Source organism: Ambystoma mexicanum, chromosome 9, assembly GCF_040938575.1.
Source record: "Ambystoma mexicanum isolate Mex_15411 chromosome 9, UKY_AmexF1_1, whole genome shotgun sequence".
NCBI classification, from domain to species: Eukaryota; Metazoa; Chordata; class Amphibia; order Caudata; family Ambystomatidae; genus Ambystoma; species Ambystoma mexicanum.
The window spans coordinates 802,836,496-802,860,534 of NC_090931.1; the positions used below are offsets into that span (position 1 = coordinate 802,836,496).

Genomic DNA, 24,039 nt, shown 5'->3' on the forward strand with positions numbered 1-24,039 from the left:
GGCTCTCCTCTGGGGAGACGTGACGAGATCCTGTGAATCGTCAGAGCAGCTAAAGAAGCTATGAGGCTACAACCTAAAAGGAACCTTTTCTTTCTGGCCTGTGTGCTTTGGGCTTATATTGTATGGAGAAGATTTGCTCTTGCTCAGTGACATGCACAATGCACAGGCAATGTTAGGTCAGATGGACTTAACACCAGAATATATCGTAAAATGTTATACCTGCTGAATACATGTAAGGTGAGCAGACACACAATTCAAATGACTGGTATGCAAAAGGACGCACTTAGTGGACTGTACTTATATAGTGAACTCCATTTTATGGCAGGATACTGTTACTAGGTGCAGTAAGATATCCCCTTCTAGACCAGGGACCAGACATTTGCATTCAAATATTAATATTGTTATTTATTGCTTCTATAGCGCCACACGCCCATAGGCCTCAGAGCACACACACACACACTACAAAGACAGACCAACAAACATTAAATGAAACCCAGAAGGTGCAAGTGAACCGGAAATCGAGAAATTATCGCAGACTTGTATTGAAAAAGTATGTTTTAATTACTTTCTTAAGAGATCAAGGAGGGCAACATCCGAAAGGACAATGGAAGGGCATTACAGGTCTTCGGTGTGTAAACTTCAAAGCTTGCGCCACCAAATATTTCAAGCTTGAAGCGTGGCTGCGTAAGTTTCCTATCATTGTTAGAGCGCAAATGCCTTGTGGCAAGTACGACTTCCAAACAATCCAAGTATTGGGGACCGTTGCCAGACTGACATTTGTAGGTCAATGAGCAGAATTTGTGGGTAATTCTGTGTTCAACTGGCAGCAATGCAGGGAGCATCTGGACGATGTAACATGGTCCTGCTTAGCAAGACCGCAGACAGCCCTTAGCAGTTTGGAGGACCTGCAGATTAGCCAAAGAAGTTCCTTCCAGAGGACTATTACAATAGTCTAATCTCAAATTGATGAGGGCGGTGGCAAAAAAGGGTCCATTTTCCAAGGAAAGGAACAGCTTAATTTGGTTAAATAGCCTTGTTGTGTATGAACAGGATGAAAGAATATGAGAAAAATGAGCTTTCATTGACAGCTGTAAATCCAGATATACTCTGAAAGTTTTAACCTGTTTAGCCACAGGGATTATGCTTTCTGAGATTGAGAAATGACTATTCCCGGAGACTAGATTTTTTCAATCGTGGCCCTGAACCGCCAATTAACCTCTGTTTTATTGTTATTGATGGCCAGTGAATTAAAGACCATCCATGCTTGAATCTCTGCCTGAAGCAGTCTGGTGGTTCCTTGTTTTTCTTTTAGCCTCGTGGTTTGGGGCATCCATTTGCTGCTGCTAGTGAGATTGAAGATGAGATTACTTTAATGGCAACTAGAATACGGATCAAGCATTGGAGACAAAGTTCAAGAAGATCTTGAACTGGGGCTCCAAAAATAGAGAATTCCTCTAATTGGGAATTTGGAGAGAACAGCATTTCATTTTTTTTTCCATCCCCCACTTCGCCAGATTTCATTGATTTTTTAAAAAAAAATACTTTTTCAGATGTCTGGGGAGCTCATTTTGAAGACCTGCAAACCAGTAGTCTGTGTGGCCCCTCAGACAGACGCCATATCAATAATTCCTTTTGATTCTAAGGCTTTTCACTTATGTTGGCATTCCTCCTTTTTTAGGTACAGGGAAAGTAAATGCAAGACATCACAACTCATCTTTGACCTTGATTCCCAACTGGTTGTGAAGGAGAGAGAGCAAGAACTCTTGAGAATTCATTCTTCATTTGACCAGCAGCTATCCGCAAAGAAAATATTGATACCCTAGCTGCACCCATGGCTGAAATTTGCAATGTACATTTTAGCACAGACCCTTACATGCCCGTTGAATACCTAAGCTGTTCTCCTCCTTGCCAAGAAACCAAAGACCATAATATTTTTGCCAATTTTAAGCCCATCACTAACATTCCATTTATTGGTAAGGCACTTGAAAAACCTGAGACGATGCTACGACAATATTTCACAAGCCTAATGACCTATTCCACAACAGTCTGGTTCTAGGCCACTCTGAAGTACTGAATCTACTCTTGCCTATATGAGAAATGAAATGCCTAAAACCTTGCTTGATGAGAACACTGCAACCCTGAATTTACTGGACCTATCGGCTATCAGTGACACAGTAAATCCTAAAAAACAATACTCCAGTTCTTGGAGTGCTCTATAGGGCTGGAAAGGCAGGCATTCAATTGGGTATGTTCTTCACTTTTGCAATAGTGATGTAGTACAGATGGGGCAATTTCCTCACCAGAGTACAAACCATTACCTGTGGGATCCCGAAGGATCCGTTTTGTCATTGTGGCTGTTTAATGCGTTACATGTTACTGTTCACCTCCATTGAACTCTTTGTAGCCTGATTCTAACTCTACGCTTATGATACAAAACGAATATTTAGATTGGATAGTATCCCCTGCAGTAGCCTTCCCGTCCGTCCAGAGTGTCTGACTCCAATTTAAGATTTTGACAATACCCTATTTTTGAATGCCTCAAAGATAGAAAAGTTAATCTTCAGAAAACATAACTCCAAATTCATCCCTTTCTAATGGCCTTCAGGTGTGGGTCCCCCCACCACACCCAGTCACTTAGCAAGGAACGTGAGGGGTTTCTTGGGCTGTGATCTTTCTCTGTACCAGCTGATAAAATCTTGCAAAATAAACTGGGTGAGAGCTTGAGTCCTCTCCTGACTGCTGCAACAGTACATACTTAAATAGTTCTCAAGACAAATCCTTACTACCTCCAAAACTACTATAGAAAAGAGCGGAAAGAATGCTACTTGATCGCAAGTGGACCGACCCCATAGACCCTTTTTGATCACCTTATGTTGCTTACTAATAGCTTGGAGTACATATTTCAAAGTTCTCCATCTTACACTGTATGATGGGGCCTTGCCCTGTCATACCATCTCTATACCTCAGAGATGCAAATCAGGAGCATAAGCTCTGCACTTCAGAGACCTCTTTATGGGAGTGAGCACTGGGCATGGTCACCAGGCTCTGCCCTTGTGAGGGGTCTCCACCTGGCTGCTTGATGCAAAAAAGCCAGTGCACACTTTTTACAAGACAAGACATGATCAACACATGTCATATTGTATTGTGCACTGCTGAGGCTCTGGAACTTGATTGTTAACAAGAGCCATGCAGGAAGCTCAATCTGATCAATTAACCATGTAATGCATTCTGTGTTCATTGTAGAGCATACAGTGTGTGCATTCAATATAGTGCACCTAGTGTATCGTTATCACCTTTGTGGGAATCTGTCTATCATCTGCAATAGCTCAAGTTGAAATGCACATTGATGGGTATGGTTTTTAAAAAAGCTGTCTGTTAGGTACTTGTTGCAGAGATCTGTGTTCATATGAAATATCACAGTACAAAATCCCCATCAGACCCACTCAGCCTTTACTCTCTGTGACGTAGTTGAACTTGTGTATGTAAGCTTTAATGATGGCACAAACTACTCTACGCAGCGTACATGCACCAAAAAGTGCTAGTAAAGTTACCATAGTATCATTATGGTGTCGGTCTGTTAACTACACAATAATAAGAGCCTAATGCGTTAGTTGGGAGTGGTGGTTAGGTAACTAAATTAGAGAGAGAGGACCGATGTCCCAAGGCTCCTATTCCAGCTTTGCCACTGGACGATGGTGATCCTAGTGTGTGAGGGTCAAGTCAAGGGGTGTGAGGAGAGTTCAAGAGGGGCCCTTGTCCCTAGCACCCATATGCAAGGAGCCACAAATTTACACTGGTGCCTATGCTCTGTCCCAATGACCATCAACCTCTGTTTTGGCTAGGGGCTCTTTCTATTCTACCAGCATGCACCAGACTCTTCAGACCAAGAGGATGGCTAATGGTTCCTGTAAAGCAGCACTGTCCGTGTACCACAATGTACATCGGCCCAGCGGCCGAGACAAATACGCGGAAGACTGATTACTCAAATGGGAATGGACCAGGCTTCTCCAAACAGAAGCTGATTAGGGGATCAGACACCTACCCACAACCCTTACACAGGATATAGGGGGCAGTGGAAAATCAGCGGGAGGGCTGGAACTAACAGGGAGTTGGTCAGCATTAGGGGAGACCATGGAAACCTCCCCAAATCCTTTGTAGGCAAAACCTAATTTGATCCAGGAGGGGAACGGGGAGCAAATGATCAGCAACCATATGGACTGCATGGCAAAGACTGTAGCTGAAGCTGAAAAGGGGGCTGGCTAGAGGCCCTTACAAAGATTTCCACTAGATGTCAAGGCCTACAAGTGGTTAGCTCAGATAGAAATTTGCCCAGGGAATGAGTTGACGCGAGTAGCTAGTTCATAGTGAGAGGTGTATGGTGAAGATGGAGAGCAGGGGACGGAGGACCAAAAGAGAGACCAGAGAGAAGGGGGTAACAACTGGAGAAGGTCTTGGAGTGGACTTTGGAGTGTCAACAAAGAAAAGAGGTAAGGTGTTGGGGTGAGAACGGTGTACCAATTGAGTGGGAGAGTCGGTTGCATAACCCAAAACGTGGAGCCCCACCTTCTAGCCATGCTGAGGCCCACTCCCACCAAACACCTCAGCCAAGAGGGAAGCTCCACACTGTAGGCCAGCTTGGACCACCAGGCATGCACAATGCTAATGATCATGTCGCTTCAGGGGCATGTGCACACTGTGCTAGGTGAAAGGTGTAATTATGTTTTTTAATTGAAGCTTAAATCTTTCACCTTGTGTAGAAGCGAGGGTCAGTGCCTGGCCCCTGGCAACCCAAATGTACCAGTCACCAGACGAGGCTGGTGATTTATTTTTTTAAAAAATGTATTTTTTAATTTTCAGGGCCTAAATATTTGCACAAGTATGCAAGTGGGACCAAGCTTAGGGAGGGAGCCCGACCCCACAAAAGTGGATTTGGGTGAGGGTTCTCCTACCCCGAAAAGCTTTTTGACTAATGAGTTAAAACTGTGCATTATCCAGCATACTTGCTGTGAAAAATTGGGTAAAATGCCAGACAGCAGACAGTTTAAAATCAGTTTTGTAGGATAACTCATGAAAAAGTCCAATAGATGCAAGTCACCAGCAGTGCACAGGATCATTTCCCAATGCATTTTCATGCTTTACCCCACAATATGTCGGTATAAAAAACATTTTAACGCACCATGCTGGCAGCACCAACATATGCCAGTATTCCCATATAAGAACATACTCTGGTTTGCTTTGCGCCTAATGCCAATAACAATACTATAAAATGTCTGAGCTGACTCTGCCAATATATGCCAGTACCATCACAGCAGAACATGGCTTTGCCATAAGAAAATACCATGCCACAATAAGAAAACATGTCCAAACTTGCTCCAGTAAAAACCGGTCTAGTCACTTAATAACACTCATAAAGTTAGCTTTGCAAAAAAAGTCAGTAAATCATGCCTTGTCACTTTAAGGGAATGTCAACAATAATCCAGTGCTCCTTGGGCCCCTCGGCGCCTCGCTCGGACACATAATCACATTCATTCATTCACCCACTAGTCACTAACCCATACAACGACTCTCATATTAACTCATACACGCACCCAGAACATTAACACTGCATTCGTCACATGACCACCCTCCCAGAACACAATCCCATTCATACCCATCCACCCACCAGCCATTACCCATACACCTGCTCTCACAGTTCCACACGCACCCAGAACATTCACACTGCATTTGCCACATTGGTGTTCACCCAGAGCATTCACACGCAACCCATTATACGTTCATCCAATAGTCACTCACCCATATACTGTCTCTCACATTCACACTGCATTCTCCAAATGTACACCCACAAGAACATTCACACACATACACACACACTGCATTCTCATTCACACGACATGCGCATGCACACTTGTGCATACATACCATTCCCATGCATGCTCTTAAGTATACATACATGCACATCCAACATGCACGCATGTATCATACACCCATACAAACATTACACAAATATATAACACATACACAAAAAAAAGAGCTCCCTGTTCCTGTCTGCATGGAGAGTGGGAGTCGGAGTCCTGTAGACGGGGCTGCTACACTTCCGGGTCCCCTGAGCACATCAGTCTGAAGTGTGCCGGGGAGCCAGAGGCGGACCAGCCCCTTTCCGTGCTGACAGACGGCCACAGTCGGCCCCAGCCTAGCCCTCACCCTGGCTTTGACTCCTGGTCATAGGGCCGCAGTGCAGGGGCCCATGCTACAGCACTGGGGAGAGTGGTTGGAGGTAATTCTGTAGGGCGAGTAGGAGGCATGTTGAGAGTAGGAGGGGGAGAGCGAAGTCAGAGACAGGAGGGTGAAGGACGGCAGAGGCAGGGTATTTTTGGGAGAAATGAGATTTTGAGAGAAGCGGATAGTATCGGGAGCGAGTTGCAGGGTACAGGCAGGAGAAGTGGGTTAGGGTGATGGGACCAGGAGACTGGAATGTGAAGTGGAGAGAGCAAGAGAGAAAACAGACCGTGAAGGAGGAGAAGGTTGAGAGCTGGTCATCTGGAGAAAAAGTGCCCTGGACAAAGAGACTACCCTGCTAGGTCATCTATGAAGTCCCTGAGTGAGTCAGAGAGATGGGCTACAGCCTCCAGGCCTCCCTAGGACCCGCATAGATCAGACAGCCTGGGCACCCCTGTTCTAGTGCATTGGCACTGCAATACAACCTGTTGGAGTAGGCAGACTGGGTTCAGTAGTCCCCTCAAAGGTTCATGGAAAAGTGTAGAGGTATTTCTCCGTCCACGCTCTCCTCTTCCTCCAGCCCCCTGCAGCCACCGCCCCCTCCCCTTCTCTGCCTTCCCTCTCTTCTCCCCAGACGAGGTTTAAAGACAAGTTTGATCTATGAAAACCTCTTCTAAACCGGTTCTTCCCCGTTTTTCCAAAACCATCAAGGACCACATTGACATCCTCGCCCCAGCCTTGGCTGAGTTCTGCAACCACTCTTCACCTCCGGGACCTTCCCCTCCCTCCTGTAGCACTCTCTTGTGCACCCTCTTCTCAAGAAGCCCTCAACCGACCCCTCCCTTCTTGCTAACTATCGCCTGATCTCTATCATTCCTTTTCCTGGGCAAACTCCTGGAAAAGCTGGCTATCTCCCAGCTTAATCTTCACACTTAATCTGTTGGTTGTCTCCATGACCATCAGTCTGGCTTTAGAGCAGCCAGAAGTACGGAAACTGCTCTCCTGAACATGTGTGAAGACCTGCTCTCTAACCTTGATTCTAATCTCCCCTCTGTCCTCATCCTACTTTCTCACTTCTGCCTTTGACACGGTCAACCATACCATCTTGCTTAACCGGCTCCGTGATAACCTGGATATCACTGATCAGGCTTTGGGCCTGGCTGACTTCTTTGCTCTCTGACCGACCCTCCCAGGTCCAACTTGGGTCCTTTCTCTCCTCTATCTCTCTCCACCTGCAGTGTTCCCCAGGGGTCTAACCTTTCTCCCTGGTTGTTCAACCAATACCTGGCATCCCTCGCCCACTGCATTGTCGCTCTCTGGTCCATTTTCCAGTGCTATGCGGATGACACCCAGCTCGCCTTCAGGCTCCCCTCTGCCGCCTCTTCTCCCTCTCTCATCCCAGATTGCCTGACTGCAATCCAGGAGTGGTGTGCCACCAGTGATCTCTGCCTGAATGCAAGCAAGACGGAGATTCTCCTCATCGGCACACCCGCACTCAACATTCCTGCCACTCTCTGACCGGCCTTCCTTGCCCCTCCTGCTTATCCCACCTCCGAGGCTAACCTCTGTGTTATCTTTGACTCCTCTCTCCTTCTCTCCTCCTATTTCTGACGTATCTAAGAAGTCGTACTACCAACTGCACCTCCTCAGACGTATTCTTCCTTTCCTCTTCTTCCCCCAGACGCTCACTGTATCTAGATCTCTGGTTCTCTCTGTGCTTGACTACTCTAACAGCCTCATTTTAAATCTTTAAATCTGCCTGCCTCTACTCTCCGTCCTATGCAACTCATTCAGTACAGACTGCAAGACTTGTCCTTGGCCTCAAGCCCAGGGATCCTATCTCTCCAGCACTGAAATCTCTCCATTGGCTCCCGGTGGCTGGAAGGATCAAGTTCAAGACCCTCCGCATTGTCCACAAGGCATACTGGGGCCTGGGACCAAAATATCTCCAGCTTTCTCTTCTGAAGTATCTTCCTACTCAAGCCCTTCACTCCTTCACCTCCAACTCCTTGAGGTTCCGTCGCTTTTCCAAGCAACGAGTTGGGGGCAGATCTCTCTTTTCGGCTGGCCCCTCCCTTTGGAACAGCCTCCCTGCCTCTCTGAAACTTGAGCAGAACCATCTCCAGTTCCGGAAGCAGTTCAAGACTTTCCTCTTTGCTTCTGCCTTCTCTCCTCCGCTACCTTGCTGATCTCCTGTCCGATACTGCACTGGTTACCTGGCCACCCTCTGAACCACGGGCCCAGGTTTCTGCCCTCCCAGTTGCACACCTGCACTGCCCCCCCTGCCAACCCTGCACAGGGCTGTATCTGCAACCCTACAACCCCTCTTACTTGCACTTATCCATCACCTGTTTTTCTGCACTTAATCTTGCACTGCCACCTGCTGGCCGCACTTCTTATTTGCAATGTCTGATCCTATGTCTTGCACTTGCTCCTCCTCCCCTTCCCCTGGCACTTCTCCCCTTCCCTCTCTCCTTCCCTCTCCCCTCCACTTGCATGATCTGTGTCAGTGGGTCTAGTAAGAGCGTTGTCTTGTTCCCTCTCCCCCCCTCCATCTCGTCGCGCCTTGAAACACTTGTGTATAGGCACGATATAAATAAAATATATCATATCCCATATATCAAGCGGTTTGCATACCGCGAAACGCGTCGTTCTTTCTTGGTTCCCTTTCCTGATGCATTCATATTAATAAAGTCAACGTGCTACCAGGAAATATTGAGGTGTCGTTTCCACTTAATCGCTGCAAGGACATTTTTCTCCTGTTGCAGCTGCTCTCTGGAGTGCATTCCACTGGTTGAATTTCCTTTTGTAAAGCTTCATTTCGTCATATTATCGCACCGAGGTTCAACGGTGCTGGAATTTGCACCTGCTCATCTTTACAGAAGCGCACAACATTGTCCACTTGATCCGATCTTGGAGTGCTCCGGACTGTCTGCAGCGACTACGCACCACGAAGATTCAGAGAGGAGGCACGGGCCAGTAACCTGCTGCGCTGTGGATAGTGAGTTCGGCACGTCGGAGGACACGTGTAGCCCACATCGGTTACAGCATGTCTGTAAACGTGCCATTCCTTTCTGCTTTCCTCTATCTAAACTTCGTGTGGTTCCAAGACAGCCCGTTAAAGAAAATACAGTACTCTCTCACATTGTGGTTGGCTGTAGGCGTGAGAGCGAGCATTTGTTCAAGTTTCTAAGTGGCAAACACCTAACTGACAACACAACGTGTATCAATTATGGCAACACACCAGGAAAGGGAAAACATTTGAAAAGCACAAGCTGCATCACTTTTCTGTGAGAAGCAACCCATACCCAATAAAGACACACCTAAGGAGCAGACGCCAGAGGCACAGTCTAATAATGAAGTGAAACTTCTAAGATTTGGAGAAGCTACAAAAAAGAGAGATTAGTAAATGGTGGGAAGAATTCTCTCTGCAAAATTATATCAATGTAGGACGCATTCCCAGAGGTCTACGTATCCTCACCACACCCTCATTCGAAGAACAAGACCCTGCCATGCTACAAGAATGGGGGGAGTCTAGCAATGCTTACTCTGTCAACTTCCTCAACATTTTAATCAAATATGCCAGAATGGATAGACATAAAATACTGGACAAAATACAGGAAGTTACAGAACAGTTGCAGAATATTGAGGAAAGTGAAGAGGGTAAAAACCTACGTATCAACATGGAAAGGGGATATAAAACTACGCAAACAGAGGAAATTCATTCGATAAGAACGATTACGAACAAGGGAGAGTATTGACTTTTGCCAAACGCTTCGATACATTAAGAAAAAAACTCCCTACGCAAGCCTCTGCTTCCACGAACACAAGCTCGATAGAACCATCGTCCTCAGACATCGACACAACTGAAAGCGAGAGTGCACAACCTTCCAGAAAACTCAATTTTTTAGAAGAGATGAGGCTGTTGGGGATGGAAGGCCGATTAAACAATGTCAAAAAAATAAGAGGCAGAGGACGAGGCAAGGCTTCGAGTCAAAGAGGAAGAAAAAGACAAGGAGGGGAAGGCGCTGGATCCTCAGTAAATGTGGACAAACCGGAGCGCTTAACACGCTCTGGAACAAATAAATGAATTCATCCACTACTGAACTACCAGACATGTCTATAATCAACCTCTCCACTCATGAGTTGACCCCGGCTGAAAATCAGGTTTTAAAATTGGGATTGAACTTCTGTCCCACATCTGTCTACAACTATACAGAAACCTGCATAGACTTTGATAAATTCATGCGGAAAATCAGACTAAAAATATTCTTTGCCATGTTTCCGCCTAAACCAAAACCCAAAGCCTGTTATCCAGGACATAGACATCTCCATCCAGGATACTCTCACTTTACGTATTCTTGAAGATTTGGAATTTGAAAATGTAAATTATATGAACAATACAGACCAAGAACTTGAACTTATGACTGCTGATACCAGTTGGCCAGGCAAAACAGTATTAAAAATGAAATCCAGATTTAACCCTATGTTTAATCCGGGAGGCCATGTTGAGGCTTTCCAGGACCTGGTAATTAATGATCTCAAAAAGATCCGGAAGAAACGGCCACCCACGATTACTAACTTAACCCCAGCACAACAACGCCCATTGAAACAACTTGGTGCAATGACGGAATACATAATTAAACCATCAGATAAGGGGACTAATATAGTCATGATGAATCGGAATGACTACATTAAGGAGGCCCACAGACAACTAACTGATAAGAATTGCTACGCTAAATTGCAAGATGATCCTTCACAAGTCATGAGTGTGTTACTATCCAATCTTTTACAGACTTGGAAGGAGAGAGACCTGTTAGACAAAGACATTTGTACATTTTTACAACCCAAATTTCCCACTATTCCAACAATTTATTTTCTGCCCAAAGTTCACAAGAGCTTGACCAGACCCCCAGGCAGACCAATTGTTACACTTTGTGGGGCACTGTTGGAAAATCTTTCACGGTTTGTGGATGAAACATTGATCACTTTCGTTACTACTCTGCCCTCTTATTTAAGGGATACGAAAGATTTTTTGGGTAGTATGGGAAACATCTTACCTGCTGACAACACTAGATGTGGTCTCTCTCTACACATCAATTCGTCACTCTGATGGCCTCAAAGCATGCGAGTATTTTTTGCAAACCAGATCCATGAACTACATGCAACATGGCCTCAAGATAATAGAGATGATTAAATTCTGCTTAACCAACAACTGTTTTCTGTTTGATAAGGAGTTCTCTATCCAGCTTCAAGGCACCGCCATGGGCAGTACGTTTGCTCCCTCGTATGCGAATCTGACAATGGGCTGGTGGGAGAAGTTTGTCTGGCATCCAAATAACATCAAACACACAGATAAAATAGTACTGTGGCTACGCTACATCAATAGTACTGTGGCTACGCTACATCGATGATCTGTTTGTGATCTGGGATGGTAGTGACCTGGAATAGCTAGACTTTGTAAGGGCATTGAATACTAACGAGCTCAACCTTCAATTCACAGAAAGTAACAGCAAGACGGACATTGTGTTCTTGGATATCGCAGTTTCAGTGGCTTATGGCGAACTCATTAGTAGCTTATATAGAAAGCCAACCAGCTCAAACATTCCTTTGCATGCAAAGAGCAGCCATCCCACAGCCTTAAAAGGGAGTATTCCGTATGGGGAATTTCTACGCATACGTAGAAACTGTTCCAACATTAACACCTTTGACAGCCCTGATGGCTCAGAGATTCAAAAACCGAGGCTATCCAATCAAAGTACTGAAAAGAGCATTTTTAAAAGCTAAGGACATGGATCGTTCCCTACTATTGGTTTCCAATGTTGTCCAAACGAAGATCACGGATAATGCTGATACACGTCTGATTCTGACTTTTGGTAATGGTGCCCAAAATATTCGCCAAGTAATACAAAAACACTGGCATGTTTTAAAACTAGATGAACATCTTGGCGAGTTACTGGCACCCAAAGCAAATATCACATTCCGTAGATCGTCTTCATTCAAAGATACCCTTGTACCCAGCTTCATGAGTCCTCTAGTTGACCAATCAGGAGCCAGCTGGATGAACATCAATAGACCGGGCTTCCAAAAATGTTGTAAATGTAAAGCATGTACCTATGCTGTTAACACCAATTGTTATTTACATCCCATTTTAGGAGAGAGCATTAAGATTGTGTCTAGAATTACTTGTGAAACTGAATATGTGGTATATGTGTTAAACTGCCCATGCAACAAGTGGTATGTCGGTAGCACCAAAGGAAAACTTAAATTAAGGGTGCTACAGCACATTAGAGCAATCAAGAATGCTGACCCGACTTCCTATGGCCCTTCATTTTAAGAATCAACATGGAGGCAAATTAGAGGGTTTTACCTTCTTTGGTATACATACAATCACTAAATCACCTAGAGGAGGCAATCGTGAATTAACACTACGGCAATTGGAAACTAGATGTATTTTAGACCTAGAGTCAAAAAAGCCCAGGGGTCACAACCTCGATGAGGAACTATATACCTTCCTGGGTACTTGAGGTTTTAGCAGATATCGTCTCAGGTCTGCTCTGACCAGGTCTCATATGTCTTACATGCTTACATTTTTCTTTCCAAGTACAGACAAGGTCACATAATCAGCATGTGCCATGCCCTGAGCAATGAAATGTACAATGTGTCTCGGATTCCTACATAGTAATCACTTTTATACTCAAATTTTTGAAGATAATGGTGTTATTATATGTATATTTATATAATAATGGTATGGGGTTTTGTTCTCACAATTTTAGTGTTTTTAAACCATTGTTTTTAACTTGTAGCTGTATAGGTTTTGGTGCTTATTTTAAGTGGCTTTTACAACACAGAGATTTTTGGACTGGATTTTACCTGCTTCACTGTGCTAAATCTGTGACAATTCTATATGGACTGAATACCTAGGGTTTTTATACTGCATTGATAATACCTTCCTTCTCTTAAACATTAGGATGCATGTATACGGGCTTACCTCTTATTAATATGACTTATGGGTCATTTTATGAATTTAGATGCTTTATGCACTTAGCACTTTACAACTAAGCAATATTTGTACGCACTTTGCACTTTATAAGAGGAAATCTTTTCCGCACTAGTTTTTAAAATAAATTAGTAGCCCATGCATTTACCTCACTCTGTGAGAAATATAAATTAATAGAGATACTCTTTATATATTTTTTACAACTAGGATACTATAATCTATATACTAAACAACTGACTACAGAGTCCTATATTTATAGGAGAGGTACATGCATGGACCGAGAGCACTATGCACTTTATATTATTGCTGCTATGTAAATACATATTTTTGCTGCTAAAATGCTATTTGCACATTTGTCTAAATTTTAAGATTTTTACCTTTTGCACATTTGCACAAGCCCCAACAAATAGGTATTATTTCCTACATGCATTCCGTTTAAGCATTACACTAGCCTGCTGCAAGATATATACAATCACAGCATTTAACAATCAGGTATCATACATATAGCGAAGCATATCCATGCTTGTGCAGGTCAAAGCCATCATAGACGATCTGCACTTAGCAAAGTCTATCATCGCCTTTGACTGTCATTAGGCAGCCAGGAACAGGATTTGATTACTTTCTCTTTTCATGCAATGTTAACGCATAATGGACACACTAAAAGACGGAATTTGAGAAACTAATAGATTTGTTGTGTATCTGTTTTATGCTAAGCGGAATCATTCTTGCCCATTCGGCATTGATTTTGAAATTGTGAATTCATTTTGAAATCAATGTAGTACTGTCATCTATGTCTTATATGTTAAAGAAAGTTGTCTGCATTTTCCTATGAGAAATGTATACCATTGAATTGTTCCAAGATGGCCGCCTGATAAAACATGCTAAACCAGTGGCTTCTAGCAGGTAGACACTCTCTATGCGCAATCAGAGAGTTGTCAAGGGTTAAATTGCAGTCCATCATCTGTGTTGTTTGTAAACCTACGTGATCAAGCGGTTTGCATACCGCGAAACGCGTCATTCTTTTTTGGTTCCCTTTCCTGATGCATTTATATTAATAAAGTCAACGTGCTGCCAGGAAATATTGAGGTGTCGTTTCCACTTAATCGCTGCAAGGACATTTTTCTCCTGTTGCAGCTGCTCTCTGGAGTGCATTCCACTGGTTGTCTTTCCCTTGTAAAGCTTAATTTCGTCATATACATGTGTCAAGAATCTGGAAAAAAAAAGTATGGAAATGTAATACCGGTCTCAAATTCTAGCTTCAGCATTTAACCAATGTGTGTGGATCATATAATGCTTAACCTGCCGAAATGTATCATCAGGAACGTTTTCAGCCCACTGTAAGTGTTTGTATTGTAAGAGGATTCAATTCAACACTACAGCTAAGTCAACGCCTAGTCTATAATACTGAATGAAAACCCTTATTGATATATCTTTAGGTCCAGTTCATGCGTTCTGGATGACTACCCCTATATAACACCCCTCTCTTGGAATCCCCCTGACCCCACTGAGCCAAGAAGTAGTTCTGTTTTGCAAGTTTAAAAGGTTTATTTGATAAATTAATATATATATATATCACACTTTATAATAAATTAATAATTGACTAGCACCCTTAATCTGATATGATAAAGATTAACAACGGAGAATCTGGCACTAACACACTTCTTTATAATCAATGATGAGTGGTTATAGGATGGATAAGATAGCAACAATACTTTTATGGTTTCCAATGGATGCAAGGTGGAATGAAATGCAGTACAGAAAATACTCAATAGGATTTCAACAAAACAATGTAATCACTGTTCTCTGGCTATTCACTCCCCCCCCTCTTTATGCAATGCAAGGAAATGGGAGGAAAGCACACAGTTCTCAGAAATGCAATCAATGTAATTCAGTTCAATCCCCAGCAAGCTTAAAGAAAACAGATAGGAGTTTTGAAAACACAGGCCCAAATGCTTTTATATGTGCTAGCAATGGATGAGAAATATGCTGGAAATGCTTTTAATTCCCTTTCAGAGGTTCAGGGTGAGTGATAGCTACTCTCTATGAATTCAGGATCACCTTAACAATGCTTTAGTAGTAACTAGCAGGTAAACGAAGTTTTTGGCAAGGAAAAGCAAAACTGCTGTCTTTTTACACGTGAAGAAATTTTGCAAATCGCGATTGCGGTAAAACTATAGGGGGTAGGAATGTGGTTCTAGGTTCGTGGGAAAGCCACGATTCTAAGCTTTCAGATGAAAGTTATTGCAAGTCTCTAGCACAAACGGTTGCGGAGATATGAGCGATTTTGTGAAGGTCGTTTTTCAGATTTGAAATTTTAAAAGCTCAAAATGACACGTGCAGCTTGCAACTAGAAAATGACAAGTGACAGCTTTGCAAATGGCAGGTGACAGTTAGGAGACAGTTCTACTTAGATTAAAATAGGATTGAATTATATTATTTTAACTAAGAGATTGGTTCTGCACAGTTTTGCTATGTACTCACACTATATTCTTGAGTGAAATGGGCCTTGCCATGGATCTGTTCAGGTTTTAAACTCGCCTCTGGTCTCTGCACTTCACAGTGATCTGGGTCAGCTCTCTCTGGTTCTCTGGTCTGGGTCTCTAGTTCTGGATAGATTGAAGTCTCTAGTTTGGCTCTCTGGAGGTTTGATGGAGGTAAAGTATGGATTTTTCCGGCAGAGCTTCCAGCGGCAGATGGATTTGAAAGTCCCTATCTGTCCTGTCTGTCTGCTTTTATGTGTTTAGAATGTGGGTGTGTTCTAGCATCACTGACCCTACCTCTCTCTCAGCTTCTAATTGGTCAAACTTCCATTTATCATTTGATTGGGGAATGAACTGTGAGTCAGAGGGATGTCATTTTATGGCTTGCAGATAGGACACTCCTCTGTCAGATTGCACACATTCTATATTTGATAATAAAAGACATATTTCAGAGTTACACAGTTGTTTGAAATTACATATACATGGTGTGGCTGAATTTAGCCATGTCTCTGTCCAAATCTGCTGTTTCTAAGAGCTTGCATTCAGAAATGGCACATAATTGACTTTTTAACTGATTTTTCAATTTCTGACATTGACCCAACTTTACATACATGTGCGCAGGGAGTATGGACATTAACTGATGAAGTTTCAGATTTTTAACATGCATACATTTAGAGTAATATCCACTTTTCCGCTAAAACCCCCCTGAACATACCACCGGTTCTAAAAACCTCTTAAACTGTGGGCAGAAAAATCACAAGAATTATGGTATCATTTATAAAATTTTCACATGTCCGCTCTATGAGTTATTCATCTTTTTAGAGTTATGTTCTGGCTCCAAAGGGGTGTGGTTTCCTCTCAGCACAAGGTAGAAATACTGGTTTATCCAGTTCTGCCAAGCCAGCTTGCTCTCACAGGCAGTGCTCCTCCCAGCTTCTGCCAAGAGGAAGCTACATTTTACGACTGCTGTAATAAAACCTTTGCCTGAGTCAGGAGAGGCTCATTGTTCAAGAGGAAGCCATTTATGATCCTCTCAATAAACCCTCTGCCTGGGTGAAGGGAGTTGCATTGTTCACTCTCCTGCAGAGCACAGGTAATTCAATTATCAGATAGATGGCATATCCTTAGTGTGAGCAGCAAAAGGGCAGCTAGGCCTGGGAACACAGCTGTGACTCAAGTTTCACTCCTGATGGGGGTAGTTGCCAGGCAAATTGGAATCTCTTTAAGCTGTCATTTCTGTTCCCCAGTTTCTGCATTCAAATAAAACTAAACATTTTCACATATGCAGCTAGAAGGCTGATTCTAAGTTTAAAACTATGACATTTAAACAGTTACAAAGGCATGTGACACCAAACATAGGTCACTCATTTAATCTAAACATTTTCGATTTTAGTGTCTTTAAATCCAGTGCAACTTAAACTGCTGACTCCATAGCGCAGCCAGTCTTCTTATAAACCTTCAAGTCACTTCAGAATATAACTTTACATTGGATCCACCTCTCAGTAAGTCTTTCTTTAGCCTGCTTTGGGTTCATTCAGTTTTACACAAAAAAGTAAAATCTGGTGTGGTTTTAAAATGCCGGCTTTTGGATAGTGGTGAGTACTGGTACTGCACCCATTTTTGGGATTTAACAAATGAATTCCCCACAATTCTAAGTTGCATTTGGCAATCAGCATTGCCATTCCCAATGCTTTCAGACTACTGTGCGGGTAGTCCAATGGTGGTTTTAGGCAGTTTCCTTCTGTGCCCATAACATCGGCAAAAATGAATGGCAGCCTATTCTTCATGCATTTCCCTGTGCATTTTCTGGGAAGCTCTGGCCATCATGATGTTTTCCATGTCAGTACTGCACAGTTTTGTGGTATGGCTCGGATGCATGGGTAAATACATCCCACAGTATAAACTCCTTTTTGGTCACCACATTTTCTCCCTCAATCCAGTTTTTTTCTCTCCCCTTCCCCCGGCCACCATGGCTCATTTTGGTTGAACATTTAGTTTTGCAGGGAGAGGTCTAGGTGATTTAGTTTTTCCAAGACTCTTAGTGGGATACTGTGCCTATTGTATGTCCAACTTCTCAAGGTACCGCAATGAACTGGTGTAATTTTTCTTTATTTGAATGTTTAAGTTAATCCCATTTAGAAATAAGCATTTTGTTCTTTCTCTAAATCCACTCTTCATAAATTAATGCATTTTTTTTTCTATCCAAGTTGGATTTATTCTGTGCCATGGAATTCTGAACACAGATGCTACCGCACTGAATCTTTGGAAACTTGCACTTCAGAGCAGCTCTTGCCTGTCTCTGTTTAGAGATGAAGTTTTTCATATACACAAAGCAGCAGAAGACCTGTTTGTCAATATAAGAGGGTACAGTATTATTTTTTTCCAATTATGATGTTGTGCAACACTAGCCTGTTTTTGTTATTTAATTGAGAATCTGTTTTGCGTTTAAAACGTGTGCATTCTATTTTGAACACCAATTAATGAATTCAGCATTTATTCTTACACTAATATCACATTTTCCAGTTGGCCACATCTGAAGCCACAATGGGCCTCATTACACGGTAGGCGGTAACCATGGCGCTATTAGCGCCATGCTTGCCGCCGGTATTTTACCGTGTCCGCCTTGGTGGATGGCGGAATTACCGCCCTACTCCAAGGTGAGCGGGGGCGGTAATTCCCCATTCACCAAGGCACTTCCCCATTCCATTTTTGCCCCCATAGGGCATAATGGGAATGGGGAAGGCGCTAATTACGGTGCCGAAAATTGCGGTACCGTAATTGGCTCCAAGGTCCCTTTGCGGTACCCTACTTTAACGGCTGGTAAAACCAGCCGTTAAGGTCTGGTCCCGCAAAGGGAACTCGTAGTAAGGCGGTAAGGGTTTACCGGTACAGATGCCCTTACCGGTAAACCCTTACCGCTTAACGTGTAATGAGGCCCAATGTCTTTTGTCAAAACGGCATTGGCCAAACATCCAGGAATGAATAAATGTGCTCTTGCTTACATATGATGAAATGGAACCGGATAGTAAAATAAAAAGCATACTTCAAATAGATTGTGTCCTCCCACGTATTCCTTATCTTTGATACTTCCCAATATCCAGCTTGCTGCATCAGAATTTTTTTTTCAGTAGACGCTGTGCGTCTATGCCTGGTCCCTCGGAGACCTCCGTCTTAACTTCAATGTCCTCACAGGTATAAGTAGCTTGCACAGCACCCGTTGCTCAGTTCTGTTTTTCTGCGCTTCACAGTTTCGGTAACATGATGCTTGGTTCCGTGTGATACTTCGATTTTTTTTGACTTTTAAGAGAAAATTAATCATATTTTCAACAAGATGGCTTCATCAGCTCCGCCTACTCCTCGGTCCGGATTTAAAAAGTGCCAGGACTGCAGTGCTAAATTGTCTGTGACGGAGCCTCACAGGATCTGCCTGTGGTGTCTAGGGTCAGTATGTCCATGTTCGGAGTGTGACAAATGCATGTCGATGACGGCCAAGGCCTTAAGAGAGCGTAGAGGGAAGTTGGAGAGAGGTAAGCCTAAATAATCTATCACCCCCTCCAAATGTAAATCGTCTGACAAGTCGAGGCCTTCTTCTCCCTCGTCATAAAAAACAAACGCTACCGTTCGCGAAGTGGGTCGCATCATTGCTCGTCTTTGTGGCATGGCAAAAAGAGGCGCCATAGATCGCTGTCCACTTCCTCATCCAGTTCACCAAGACGGGTTGTTTGTCCTTCAAAACATAGTACCCCGGCTCAATGGGAGGAATTCAGAGTTAGTATGATGAAGGTGTTCGAGAACACGGCCTTGCCCCCCTCGACAACACCTAGAGGCGATACCCCAGTCAAAACACCTGGGAAGCACAGAAGCCTTGAGTCTTCGAACCCGGCCGTAGAAAGTCCTCGAGAGTGATCTCATCCCTCGAGTCGAGAGAAAGCCTCCATGAAACACAAAAGATAGTTGTCCTCGACGCTGAAAGAAACCCATCAACGCACTTGGTGCTGAAATCGAAGGAGAAGACATCGATGCCAGAAGTGTCTACCTCCTTGACGCCACATATTCCAAATCCTTCAACACCATCGTCGAAAACCTCGACTTTTAGATCGAAGCCATCGACGACTTCGTGGAAACCTTCCAAACCGTCAACAGTTTTGTTAAAGCAGTCTACGTCAACATCGATTTCAACACTGTCGGGCTCCCATTATGAGGTCTATAGCGCTGCCTTCTTTTGAGAAGATTTGTATACCACAACCTCGCCCAGAGTATTTTAAAACTCTTTCTTCAATTTATGAAGATGCAGAAGAGTCATCTGAGTAGGAAAGACCATTTGGAATATGGTACACCTTCTGTACCAGAGGAACTCATATCGGAAGAGTCTCGTATGAAAAACCTGCAGGACTGCCTTCATGAGGCAAGTGGTATCGACACTTCCCCTGAAATTGATTTTGGTAAGGCAGATCCAGGAGATCATGCCGAGGACACCTATAGACAACTCATGACAAGCGTCATGGAATACATGGGATGGTCCAGAGCCACACCTGTTTTTGAACAGGACGATTTAACTGACATATTTGATAAATGACCACAGCAAGGCCTAATTGTCCCATTTCATAGGGCTCTGCAGAGGAGGGTAGCTTCCAACTGGGAAGCACCTGAGGTTGTTCCAGCAGTGAATAAGAGGCTGTCGGCCAAATACAGAGCTTCAACTTCTGACCCTCTATATCTTTCAAAACATCCAACACCAGAAAGCCTGGTACTACAGGCAGCTACTTCTTCTGCTAGACAAAATGACTATTCCACAAGATATGGATGATAAAAGATATTATGCCATGGCCAAGAAGGTTTTCTCGGCCGGTAGTATGGTGTTAACATCTGTTAATGCTATGTGTACGCTGGTAAGATTTACCCACACCCTTTGGGACTGTATTTCTATAACGGCTGACCACATCCCCAAAGGGGAGGAACGAGACAGCTTCTTGAACATTTTCAAGGATTGGAAGGACGCTATGTGCGAATACCTCAAGACTGTTCTTGACTCTGTTGACAGCATTAGCAGAGGCATGGCGGCTAGTACAGTGATCCGTAGATTTGCGTGGTTGAGGAAATCGGGATTTGCCCCCAGACGTTCAATCCAGACTTCTCAACATGCCCTTTGATGGCAAGACTGCAGTAAGGAGGCAGGTTGTCGCAGCATCTTACAGAATGGCAGGATATTACTTCAGATGCTTGGGCATTGGAAACAGTTGCCCAAGGTTACTGCCTACCTTTCCTGCAAAAACCTCAGTCATCCACCCGGGAACAACTCTTTGAAGGTTCCGGATCCGCTTCTTATGCAGGAGCTTTTAACCCTGCTGGAGAAAGGTGCTATAGAACCAGTACCTGTAGCGGAGAGGAACAAGGGTTGGTACTCCCCTTATTTTCTAATTCCAAAGGACGACGGAGGATCGAGACCCATCTTGGACTTAAGGTACTTGAACAGGTTCCTCAGGAAGAACAAGTTCAAGATGGTAACCCTTTCTCAGATCCTTCAGGCCCACAAGCTCCAGGATTGGATGGCATTAGTGGACCTCCAGGATGCTTACTTTCATGTGACGATCCATCACAAGCACATACAGTACCTGAGGTTCACCGTTGGCAACTCTCATTATCGTTTTGGGTTCTGCCATTTGTGCTAAACTCCACCCAGGGTTTTCACCAAGCTAATGGCGGTTGTGGCAGTAAGTCTCAGGAGGGGGGGGGGAATTCAAGTCTACCCCTACCTGGACGATTGGCTGATCAGGGCCAGTTCCCCAGAACAAGCCCTAGATCATCTCAGCTATACTTGCCACTCCCTCCACGCTTCTCCCTCAATTTCAAGAAGTTCCACATGGTACCATCACAAAGACTCCAATTCATCAAGCAGTTCTGGGTGCATCCCTGGAAAAAGCCTCGCCACCAGAGGTGAGGGTTCAAGATGTTCTGCAGATGGTGACAAAATTCCAGAATGCCCAACATCTTCTGGCCTTCCACTTTCTAAGATTGCTTGGTCTCATGGCATCCTGCATTTTTCTGGTGCCAGAGGCTCGCCTGAGAATGAGTTCTCTCCAGTAGGCTCTCAGGACCCAGCAGTCACAGTCCTCAGGAAGGATTTCGGATCTTCTACAAATCCCAAACTGAGTCTCACTGGATCTTCAGTGGTGGGCCTGTCGGGAGAACATCTTGAAAGGAGAATAGTTTTGGCAACCATGGCCGGAGATAACAGTAGTGATGGACACCTCACTCACGGGGTGGAGAGCCTATACCAACGATTTGACCATCAGCGGTCGTTGGTCTCCATCGGAGTCCAAACTACACATCAACCTTTTAGAGCTGAGGGCAATCAGACTAGCGCTGAAGGCCTTTCTGCCCTCTTTACTGGGAAAGAATGTCCTGATAATGACAGACAACACAGTGGCCATCTACTACCTCAACAAAAGAGGAGGTGTAGGGACACTACCACTGCGCAGAGAGGCAATGCAGCTCTGGTTCTGGGCAATAAAAGAAGGAAGCTCTCTATCAGCAGTTCACCTAGCCGGAGAGAAGAACACAACGGTGGACACTCTGAGCAGGCAGCGCACAGTCTCCCACCCACGAGTGGGAACTAGCTCAGGAAGTCCTTCAAGAGTTTTTCACCCTTTGGGAAACCCCTCAAGTTGATCTGTTTGCGACCAGTGCCAACCGGAAGTGCAAACTATTCTGCTGAAGGGAATTTCCCCCCAGAGGAGCTCTAGGAGACGCGTTCGTGGTCAACTGGGAGTTTCTACTTCTCTACGTGTTTCCTCCAGTCTCGGTCATTCCTCATGTAATAAGGAGGTTGAGAAGGTTCAAGAAATGAGAGAGAGTGAGCGAGAGAGAGGGAGAAAAAAAGAGAGAGAGAGAGAGAGGGAGAGAGAGAAAGGAACCTCCCGGGTGACGTAATGGAGGTTTTGCAAAAGGCCAGCAAGCAAATCTTTATACTGCTGCCGTTGGAATACGTTTTGCAGCTGGTGTAGAGATAAGAATGTTGACCCTTTCTCATGCAATACACCGATGGTGTTTTCTTTTGCACTTCACCAATCTGGGGCTCCAGAATGGTACGATCAAAGGTTATCTGGCAGCACTTTCGATCTTGAAGCACACTGCAGAAGAAGTGTCCTATTTTAAGATTCCTCTAGTAATTAAATTCTTAAAAGGATTAACTAATGTTTATCCTCTGACTCCCTTCCAAGTCCCACTGTGGGATCTGTTTGGTTTTAAACTTTCTAATGGGTGCTCCTTTTGGGCCTCTTCATTCTTGTCCGTTAAGACTTCTTACCTTCAAAACAGTTTTCTTAGGGGCTATAACGTCTGCCCGAAGGGTGAGAGAGCTACAGGCTTTATCCTGCAAGCCTCCTCATACTGTTTATCAGAAAGACAGAGTGGTATTAAAGGTGAAACCAAACTTTCTCCCCAAGGTTGTTTCTGAATTTCACATCACTCAGAAAATAACTTTGTCATCCTTTTATCCTCCGCCACATTCGGGAAAAGAGGAAGAAAGGCTTCACAGACTCGACCCTAGGCATGCACTGAATTTTTACATTACCAGATTGGCAAAACTGAGACAGAATCATCCGTTTGTGGGCTATACAGGTCATAAATTGAGTCTAGCCATCACTAAACAAACCATCTCTAGATTATTTTAACAATTTCAGAATGTTAGACTGGCCGGTGAAGACCCCCCCCAGAACATCTAAGGGCTAACTCGACCTGGGGTGTCGCAACTGCATCTGCTTTTCAGAGGGGAGTTCCAATAAAGGATAATCGTGCAGCTGCCACATGGTCGTCTGCACACGCCTTTACGAAATACTGCAGTCTGGATTCCTCCACTAGCCAAGATTCTGTTTTTGGAAAAGCAGTACTGCACTCTTGATCACTTCAAGTTACTCCCTCCTCCAAATTATGTAACTGCTTTGGGAGTGAATCCAAGATGAGGAATACGTGGGAGGACACAATCCATTCGAAGATTGGCTCGACGGAGGCCCCTGAGGACAGCGTACCGACGTCATCGATGCAGGATGCAGACGCCGAAAGATTTTCCAAAGCAGCACACCTGTGGTGATTACTGTCATAGATATGGAATACGTCGTCGGACCATCCCATCGAAAGAACGTTACCAGGTAAGAGAGTAACTTGATCTTTTCTTGGGTTGTGGCCTGGCTGGGCCTCCAAGCTCAAGTATACCCCAGCAGATACCAGCATGCCCACTAAACTGAGCGTGATTGCAACCTTGCAGGCAGACATTACAATTTCTAAAAGCTAAGGCGAGCCTGTGAAGAAGAAAGTTATGCAGTCTAAAATGTAAGTAGCGCCGGA

The 24,039-nt window shown here is 44.1% G+C and overlaps 1 protein-coding gene across 5 annotated transcripts in view; it reads left to right on the forward strand.

Annotated features, from left to right (window-relative positions):
• The window catches only part of NCKAP1 (NCK associated protein 1), a 1,877,983-nt gene that overhangs the window by 377,554 nt on the left and 1,476,390 nt on the right, over positions 1-24,039 (forward strand). For all 5 annotated transcript variants that reach the window (XM_069615779.1, XM_069615776.1, XM_069615777.1 and 2 more), the window contains one exon: positions 17,904-18,060. In XM_069615779.1, the coding sequence (XP_069471880.1) occupies positions 17,904-18,060 (157 nt within the window). The remainder of the gene's footprint in view (positions 1-17,903; positions 18,061-24,039) is intronic.